Here is a 9,990-nt window from a genome sequence, read left to right as displayed (position 1 = left end):
CTATGACTTGTCTGTCAAATTTGGTGAGAAATGGAGTTGGTTTGGCGTGATTCGGACGTCCGGTTATTAAAATAGGAATTCTAAAGCTTCATTAAAAATTTTATTTGATTTGGTGTTGGATTCATAGTTCTAGGTGTGAACTCGGTATAGGTTCATTGATCGCGCGAGAATGTTTGTATGATGTTATTAGACTTGTGTGCATATTTGGTTTGGAACCGAGAGCTCGGATGAGTTTCGGATAGGCTACGGGTGGATTTAGACTTAGAATTCATAGCTGATGCATTGGGTTTCTGGTGTATGCTGCAGACTTCGCAATTGCAAGGTCTGGTTCGCAAAGGCGAGCCTCGCATTTGTGAAGAAGACTTCGCATTTTCGAGGAGGGGCATGGGGGTAGACTTTCGCATTTTGCGAGATCTGGGGTCGCATTTGCGATCCCCTCAGTTTCGCATTTGCGAACATATGGTTCACATTTGCGATGGCAACAAGAATGTGAAGGCTTTGCATTTGCAATAGTTTATTCGCATTTGCGGGTTCACAATTGCGACATCTGTGCCTGATCAAAATCTGATTTAAACGAGATTTTCTCTCATTCTTCAAATTTTCAAACTTAGAAACCCTAGAGGCGATTTTCCCAAGAGTTCTTCTTCCCCAATTCATTGGTAAATGATTCTAACCTATTTTATTTCAATTTTCCATTTCATTTCATAAGATTTCAACCTAAAATCTAGGATTTTCATTGTGGAAATTGAGGGTTTGGGAGGAATTAGGGATTTTTGTAAAATTAGAATTTAGACCTCAAATTGAGGTCGGATTTCGAAACAAATTACATAACCGGGCTCGGGGGTGAATGGATAATCAGGGTTTGGTCCCAATTTCGGGTTTGGACCAAGCAGGTCCGGGAGTTGACTTTTGTTGACTTTCTCAATAATGACCTAAATTGAACCTTTTTCATTCGTGGGTAGTGCCTAAGGCTTATTTTGAATAGTTTGGTTGATAATTTGCTATATTTGGTTGGTTCAGAGGCTTGTTTAAAAGGCAAAGCCATGGTTGAGCTTTGAGTTGATCGTTGAGAGCGAGGTAAGTGTCGTGGTTAACCTTGACTTGAGGGATTGGGACTTGTTTGCTATGTGCTACTTGTTTAAATGTTGGGTTCAATGTATATGTGAGGTGACGAGTACTTATGCATTGTTGTTGGGCCAAAGCATGCGGGTGGGACTTGTTTCTTGTCATTTATTTCTTTCTTTGATCATGATATCTATGCTTAGACTAGTTAATTACTAAATTGATAATTCTTTCCGCATTTATGGGCTATTGGTGATAATTGAATATTATTTCTGAAGAAGAGATTTGTGTTGTGAAACCATTGTTGACATAAGACTTGATCTTGCTTATTCTATCTCCCTATTGTTATATGTTCATTGTTACATGGTAAGGGAGAGTGTTAATGCACGAAGGGTGATGTCGTGCCGTATTTGAGTGTTAATACACGAAGGGTGATGTCGTACCATATATGAGAGTTAATGCACGAAGTGTGATGTCGTGTTGTATCTATTGTTTCATGATGAAATTGAGAGTAAAAGCACGAAGGGTGATGTCATGCCGTATTTATCATTATATATGGTGAGATTGAGAGTAAAAGCACGAAGGGTGATGCCGTGCCATTATTACTGTTTCATGGTGAGGCTGAGAGTACGAGCACGAAGGGTGATGCCGTGTAGTTTTATTCATTATGTTTGTTCATTTTGTTGGTTGAAGGTTTCTTGACTGTTTCTTATTATCATTCCCTGTTGTAGTTATCGTATCTTGTACCCCTTTTGCATGTCCTCTCCCAATAGTACTTGTTAATTTTTTATTTGTTGTTATGTTGTACATATATTTCTGTGTGTGCAGGTTTAATTACGTGGGTGTCCTGTCATAGCCTCGTCACTACCTCGTCGAGGTTTGGCTCGACACTTACGGAGTACATTAGGTCGGTTGTACTCATACTACACTCTGCACTTCTTGTGCAGATTTTGGTACTGGTCCCAGCTGTCCGTGAGGCGTACCAGCTCGGATTGATATTCGGAGACTCGAGGTAGATCTGCTGGCATCCGCAGACCTTGAAGTCCCCTTTTATTTCCCCTATTTACTATTCTTTTCATTCGAGACAGTTGTACTTATTTCAAACCCTATTTTGTAGAGATTCTAGAAGCTCATGAACTTGTGACTCTAGATCCGGGTTGTACTTAGATATTATTGGTTTTGTGTCATTTTTATTCTGTTTTAGTTTCTTTTCGGCTTAATTGGTTTTACTTAATTGAATTGATTAAAAATTGGTTTAAAGATCCTCTAACGTTGGCTTGCCTAGCAAGTGAAATGTTAGGCGTCATCACGATCCCGAAAGTAGAAATTCCGGGTCGTGACAAATTGGTATCAGAGCACTAGGTTGCCTAGATCTCACAAGTCACGAACAGGCTTAGTAGAGTCTGGAGGATCGGTACGGAGACGTCTATACTTATCTTCCAGAGGCTATGAAGTTTAGGAACAATTTCACTTATATTTTTCTCTGTCGTGCGATTTTATTCTATCATTACTGATTGAACTCTTCTATTCTTGTCCTCCCGTAGATAGCGAGAACACGTGCTATATCTTCAGCTGCACAGCAGTCGGAGCCACCCAGTGGCAGCTCCTATAAGGGGCCAAGGTCGCGCTAGAGGCCAAGGCAGAGGCAGAGCTCAACCTAGAGCTCGAGCAACAGCACTAGCAGTGGAGCCTCAGGTAGATTTTGATGAGGAGGTTCTAGCTCAGACTGTACCTGTTGGACCAACTCAGGTTCCGGAGAGATTCATCGCCACCCTAGTGCTTCAGGATGCTCTAGTCTGTTTGGTAGGCCTTTATGGAGAGTGTGGCCCAGGCCGGTGCATTTCCTGTGGCACCACCCATTTTCGAGGCTGGGGAAATAGCACAGACTCCCACTACTCACACTCCGGAGCAGATGGCTCCCTAGTATTAGTCTCCAGCAGCCCCGCCAGTCTGGGTAGTTCAGCCAGTTGTTGCGGTACAGGCTGGTGATAGGCCCGCCATGTCTTCTGAGGGCTTATTGAGATTGGACAAGTTCACAAAGCTCTTCCCAGTTCACTTCAGTGGTGCACCTTCTAAGGACCCCCAAGATTATCTTGACCGCTGCCATGAGGTACTGCGGAACATGGGTATAGTTGAGACCAATAAGGTCGATTTTGCTGTATTTCAGATGACGGGTTCCGCCAAGAGGTGATGGAGAGATTACATATTGACCAGACCAGCTGGGTCGCCTACACTTACTTGGGATCTAGAGAAGTTTCTCCCTATCACTTTGAGAGAGGATTACAACAGGCATTTCGAGCGTCTCCAGCAGGGCAGTATGACTGTTACTTAGTACGAGACTCGTTTTGTGGATCTAGCCCGTCATGCTCTCCTTCTGCTTTCTATTGAGAGAGAGAGAGGGTGATGAGGTTTATTGATGGATTCGCTCAGCCTATCAGGCTACAGATGGCCTATCAGGCTACAGATGCTCTTTTCAGTTTACGAAATTTCTTTTGAATTTTTTTGTATCTCATTTTTTTTCAATTTCTGTAGTTAATTCTGAACCTAAGAATATGAATGAGGAGATATTTCTTAGACTTAGGGTTCTGATTCATCCATTGTGGTACACGAAAGAACTAATTCTGGAAAGGGTCTTTCCAGAAATAACATGGAGGAATTTTTACTATTTTTATACTGGGATTTGAAAAGGGGCTTGAAGTAGCGAAATGTCTGTTTCTAAGCAAGATAATTGAGGTTACTGCCAAGATAATTGAGTTTCTTGATTGAAAACACTAATAATGGATTGAGATCCTTTTAAGATGAAAGATATATAATTTTAAAGTAATTTTATTTAAGTCGGATAATATATAAAATTAGAATAATTTTAATAAATAAGTTTCAAATATTGTACAGGAACTAAAAAAAATTCCTATAAAAAAGTGCCTCGGTAGGAAGTGGCCCATCAATCGAGGAAAAGTGGCTCAAATTTCAACAAATAGCTTCTCGGAAAAGTCCGTCATTGACTTTACTCTACTTTTTATCCCCTTGTGGTCTGCGCTCTGCTGCTGTTAGCCTGTTACCAAAAGGTCACTACCTATACACACACAAGAGTTATAGTACAACTTTGTGTATCTATATGTTGGTGTACCTAACCTCTAAATCTACCAAACCCAGAATCCCATTATAAGGGAAACCAGAGAAAAAGACAAAGCAAGAATAAGTTAAACATGGCTGGTTCATTGGAAGATGTTCCTTCAGAAAGCCTTCTGTCTGAAGTTCTCCGCCGTTTGAGATGTTCTTCTAAGCCTGACAAACGCCTCATTCTCATTGGTATTTTTTAAAATTTCATGGGTTCAAAACTTAATAAGAGAATTTAGTCTCTCTTTTTCACACACATGTACATACCTGTTGTCCTTTCATATATATATTCGTAATTCGTAATTTTGTCCCTGTTAGCCTTGTCTTGTTCTTCCTGTCGTTAACGGCTTTTACGGACAAGTCTTGATTTTTATGGGATCTGCTCTTTTTGTCTCCTGTTATTTCTTCTCAATGTTTAATGCAGAGTATGTGATGTAGTATTATATATGTAGTCTCTCTTGTTTGGTTCTTGCTGTGTTTTTATTTTATAGGATCTGGGGTAAAGTATTTACATTAGCAATTCTGAATCCCTAGTTACTCCCTGTTCATGACAATATTTGGCTGGATACGAATTTGAGTTATACATCATGTTAGTATTTGCTGGTACAGGTAGTTGAAAAAAATATATATTTAAGTAATAACGTTAAAAGTTAATTTGATAGAGAAAATATCACATTAAAGTTTAGATTTTAAATAGTTTAATGAATTCGATGACGCAACCTAAATTGGGAATGAGGGGTACTTGCTTGATGGAAGCTTTAAACTGTATTTACTGTGTGCGCTAGAGTATTCGAGTTGAATGGTTTTGGTATCATGCGAATTCTCAAGCAAGCTTGTAGGAGAATGGACAATGAATAAAGCTGCAATTATTTAACTTGACTAAAAGCCTGTAGAGGTAAGAGGATATAAAAAGCTGTCATTTTTTCCTTTCTTGCTTTCATACTGCCGGTCTCAACTAGCTTGTTTTCTGCAGCGAACACCATAGTTACCTAGCATAGGATAGATCGGATAGATATTCACAGTTTGCATTGATATCCAACGCCAGGAAAGTTCTGTAGTTAAAAAGTTAACTTCAATCTTCTAGAGCAATTGCTTCTTCTTTTTTTCTTTTGGCTTTTATTGACACAAATGTGAATTTATATTAGATGCTGCTAATGTAATGAAATGCAAGTTTAAAAAAAGTGTTGTCTTTTCCACTTGTATGGAATTCAACAATCTTGTGCAGTATGTTTGATAATGTGTATCTCACGTAGTATCGCATTCACCTGGCTTCTTTTTCACTGCTACGTAATCGTTCGTAATATGTACTCCTTTAGCGAAACAGTATGCGAAAATTGAATGATGTTATAGATTATAGTGGTTAGTGACGTTCAAATTTAGTGTTAACAATGAGAGACTAATGGCAGGTCCACCTGGATCCGGAAAGGGTACACAATCTCCTATCATTAAGGATGAATTTTGTTTGTGCCATTTGGCCACGGGTGATATGCTCAGAGCTGCTGTTGTTGCTAAAACTCCACTTGGAATTAAGGCCAAAGAAGCTATGGACAACGTAAGTAACAGTTGGTTTTTTGAGATGGGAAACAACTTCCTAATGTTATTTTGAGTGCTTGCCTTTTTGTTTGTGAATAATGTTATTTTTATGATTTTTACAGGGTCAACTTGTGTCGGATGACTTAGTTGTTGGCATAATTGATGAAGCAATGAAGAAACCTTCATGTCAAAAAGGCTTCATTCTTGATGGTTTCCCAAGGACAGTGGTTCAAGCAGAAAAGGTTGGCGAAACTATGTAAATTTTGCATGTTGACTTCATCTTATTTGTGTTCTTATTTTTAATTTTGATGGGATACAGCTAGATGAGATGCTTCAGAAGCAGGGGACCAAGATTGATAAGGTGCTCAATTTTGCAATTGATGATGCAATCTTGGAAGAGCGGATCACGGGCCGATGGATCCACCCTTCAAGTGGTACATCTTACCACACCAAATTCCAACCTCCAAAAGTTCCTGGTGTCGATGATGTAAGTTTGCTAAGTTGCAAATTGTTCTACGGTATTTTCTATGTGAATTGAAAAATATGGTTGCTATGTGTTTAGTGGCTCTCAGGGGCGGATTTAGACCATTTTTACCGTGCACTTGATGATGATGTGAATCCATGGTCTTTCTGTCAAACTAGGTATTTTGTGTATATATTTTGTAAAATTGATCTAATATTATCTGTTGGCCCCCATGCTTAAAAAAGGTTGAATGCCGAGTTATTTATCCATAGGAACATGGACCGATTCCCACTTAGTACTTCTTTTTTCTCGTTTTCTTAGTGGTGCACCATGTTCTAGAAATCCTAGATCCGCCTTTACATTTGCTTTCTCGCTTTGTATACCTTTACTGAAAACGAATTATACTAGTTGGTAGTTGTTACCTGGCCCCTCTATCTTTGCTAAACTATGAAACAAATAATGGGAGGTCAGCTTTCTAAACCAGCAACAGTGACTCTTAATACCATACTACCATAGCTGTATTGTTTCCTTATCCAAAGATAATATTTAGGGAGCTCAGCTACGTTCTTATGGCTTTTTCTGAGTTCATTTACTTGTTAAAAAATTTCTTGCTTAAGAAACCTTAAACTTGCTCAGTAATTAGCTGAAGGGAGTGTAGTCTCTGACCCTTAAATTTTTCCAACGAAGTACCTGGCAAGATGATTTAGTTTTGGCTTTTATAAAAATGTTCTTGGTCTTATGTCTTCATGTCTAACATTAACCATTTCCCTGTTAAATGCTGGAGAGAGAACTCAACCCTTCAGTTATGTTGCATGGGTTCGGATAAGTTATATAGACAAATTATATACAGCTGATTTCCTTTCTCAATGTATATGGATATTCTAACAATGGGATTGGGAATTAAGAAATCAAACACACACAAAGCAACCTAGTCACTATACTAGTCAACTGGATAAGAATCATTAAAATTAATTTTAAATAGTAAAATTTGAACCGGCATCCCTTTTTCTTCGGTATTTCCTCAGAAGAACTGTATGTATTCAAGTTCATGCTGTAGTTAAAGATGATCAATGATATTAGTTCTTCCAAAATATCATTGAGCGATTTAATGATGTATCTTCTGCGTACAGATCACTGGAGAGCCTTTAATTCAACGGAAAGATGATACTGCTGAGGTTCTCAAATTAAGGCTAGATGCATTTCACCGTCAAACTGAACCGGTGCGTTCTTACAGTTCATAATAAATTATCCCAGGTTGAATGGTGCCGTAACAATGTCATTTTTATCTTTTTTTTTATAACCGAGAAATCTGCTATTTCCAACCTTACAAGTGTCATTCTAACTCTATGAGACAATTAGAATCTTCAAACGAGGGGCTGATTAATAGCGTCCAGTGCCAATATTCTCTCTCCGCTTTTCATGCATAATTTGTATTCTAAAAGTCAAGATTTCTTACAGAGATTTGAATTGTTGTTTTTGATGTATTTATTAATTTCAAAAGAAGGATTCACTTTAGGAGTTGCTATATTGTTGACACACTACTATCCCGTGATGGGCCTTCCATTTGACAAAATTTAGTTTATATCATGTGAGTCAATTATCACATAATTAGATAGTAAACTAATAAGATCAAATAGTACAATTGATCTTAGCCAAAAGGCTGAGAAAGATATATGTTTGATACACTATTCCAAAACTGTACCTCTTATCATTTGAACTTGCTAGAGCTGCAGTAGTCTTTTTCTGGTGTGAAGTAGTAGGGATGATTTTTAAAAGGGGTATACTATCAGTCATTTGAATTTTGATTCAGGAGCGACGTGATTTCAGAAAATATACTTTTCCTTCGTTTGGGGTTGAAGAAATTTTTTCCCGAAAGGGAGTTTAGGGGAGGGAGGTAACTACCGAGAAAAAGCTATAGCAGCACTATAACCTTAACTACTGTCCTATCTATTGTTTAATCTCCTATTGAGTTCAGGAAAGAATTGTTACGTATTTTGGGATTTCATTTTAGTACTACAACCTGTATGTTTAAACTTTACAGTTTGGATAATTAGGAAACTGCCTTTCTATACCTTCAAGTAACTAGAGCAGTTATTTTCTATGTTGCTCGGACTCTCCGAAAATATCGATGGTTGCGTGTCGGATCCTCCAAAAATAATGTATTTTTGGAGGATACGACACGGGTGTGGCAGCTGATTTGGAGAGTCCGCGCAACCTTGGTTATTTTGGTACTTTTCTCTTATGTTGCGCGGACTCTCCAAAATAGCTGCCGCATCCGTGTCGGATCATCCAAAAATACACTATTTTTGAAGGATCCGACACACACCCATCAATATTTTCGGAGAGTGCGAGCAACATAGCTTTTCTCTAGACAAACAAATATATTATCCAGGTACTTTTCTCTAGACAAACAATTAATTCGGATTTCCTCGACTATATGATGGCTATCCTGATAAAGATGTCTGTTTGGATTTGAGTATCCCCGAGTCCCCTTAATGTCTCCAGAAGCAAAGATATTAATAGGTACTACTTGACAGTGAAATAGTGGACTAAGGGGTCGTTTGGTTTGAAGGCAAGTTATGCCAGGATTAGTTATCCTGGTATTATGTCTTATTGACTGTTTGGTATGTTGTATTAATCCTGGGATTGTCAATTTTACGGCATTATCCATGGATAACTTATCTTGGGATTACTATTCCACCCTCTAACAGGTATAAGTTATCCCGGTACTATTTTTAATCTTGGGATAACTTATCCTAGGATTAGTAACCAAAGAAGGGATAATGCCGTGCTAAATTTTTACCTCAGAATTATTTTTGTTCATCCATCATGCCAAATGACCCCTAACAGTATAGCGTTTACCAAGTAGCAATAGATGCACAACAATATCTTAGAAGAGCGTCTTCTATGGGAAGGGCAACCAGTGTTTGACAGAAGTCTGTATAGTGCTAGTACATGCTCTTGCTAACTTCAGCTTTTTTTCAATGAGCATTTACCTATCACCATTTTGTGAGTCAATCAAGAAAAGTTGTTAAATATATCTGCTTTATGCATACGAAAGAAGATGAAAAGTTTATGTTTTCCTTTTTTTTTAAAATTGTTTGATATGCAGGTAATCAATTATTATTCCAAGAAGGGTATTGTTGCAAGTCTTCATGCTGAAAAACCACCAAAAGAAGTTACTTCTGAGGTTAAAAATGTCCTATCGTCTTGAAAAGAAGAGTCTTTCACAACAAAATTGGGACATTTACACATTACACATGTTTTATTTTTAATCTGACGTGTTATCGACATAATGACGACACTTCTGATTTTGTTTTCTTATCCGGCTTCTTGCTCAAGTTCCCTGAGGAATTATTGTTTTGTATTCAGGATACAGATTTTGCTAATAAAATTTGGAATAATTCATTGATTGATTATACTCCCTTTGTGATATGTAACTAAGAATTATATTCGAGAATTGTTGCCCGTGACGGAGCCAGAAATTTCATTGATGGGTGTCAAAATATATAAAAGTAAACGTACCAGAAAATTAAGGGGAGTCAATATATAGTATATCTACGTATAAAAAATAATTACTTACCTACACAGTATATTTTTTCCGCGAAGGGGTTTCATTTGACACCTCTTCTTGTAAGGTGGCTCTGCCATTGATTGTTGCATAAGTTTAGTAGTAACATGTAATTACTTTTAAGATCATATAAGTTTAACTTAAACAATGATTCTAAAGTAAAAGGACAACATGGATCATATGAGATCCGATTTTCCTTCTTCAGTGAAACTTCAAATCATTTATTTTCATCGTGCTTTCTTGA

The 9,990-nt window shown here is 37.8% G+C and overlaps 1 protein-coding gene and 1 pseudogene across 1 annotated transcript; one reads left to right on the top strand and one right to left on the bottom strand.

The window, feature by feature from the left end:
- The first annotated feature begins 4,005 nt into the window (after positions 1 to 4,005).
- On the top strand, positions 4,006 to 9,594 carry LOC107805011 (adenylate kinase 4). The gene is made up of 6 exons (XM_016628981.2): positions 4,006 to 4,371; positions 5,586 to 5,731; positions 5,835 to 5,954; positions 6,032 to 6,199; positions 7,306 to 7,395; positions 9,288 to 9,594. Exons 1-6 carry the CDS (start codon positions 4,269 to 4,271, stop codon positions 9,387 to 9,389), a joined length of 729 nt encoding a protein of 242 aa, XP_016484467.1. The 5' UTR covers positions 4,006 to 4,268; the 3' UTR covers positions 9,390 to 9,594.
- On the bottom strand, positions 7,690 to 7,848 carry LOC142170068 (U2 spliceosomal RNA; annotated as a pseudogene).
- Positions 9,595 to 9,990: the final 396 nt, after the last annotated feature.

Source organism: Nicotiana tabacum, chromosome 15, assembly GCF_000715075.1.
Source record: "Nicotiana tabacum cultivar K326 chromosome 15, ASM71507v2, whole genome shotgun sequence".
Lineage (NCBI taxonomy): Eukaryota > Viridiplantae > Streptophyta > Magnoliopsida > Solanales > Solanaceae > Nicotiana > Nicotiana tabacum.
Note: the sequence above shows the minus strand (reverse complement) of the source record. Positions and strands in the feature narration are given on the sequence as shown.

What these genes read in the sequence shown, in the direction of transcription:
- LOC107805011 (XM_016628981.2), top strand. Translation starts at nt 4,269, where the DNA reads ATGGCTGGTTCATTGGAAGATGTTCCTTCAGAAAGCCTTCTGTCTGAA. An exon ending in CCAAAGAAGCTATGGACAAC is followed by an intron (nt 5,732 to 5,834) that starts GTAAGTAACAGT and finishes TGATTTTTACAG; the next exon opens with GGTCAACTTGTGTCGGATGA. An exon ending in CAGTGGTTCAAGCAGAAAAG is followed by an intron (nt 5,955 to 6,031) that starts GTTGGCGAAACT and finishes GATGGGATACAG; the next exon opens with CTAGATGAGATGCTTCAGAA.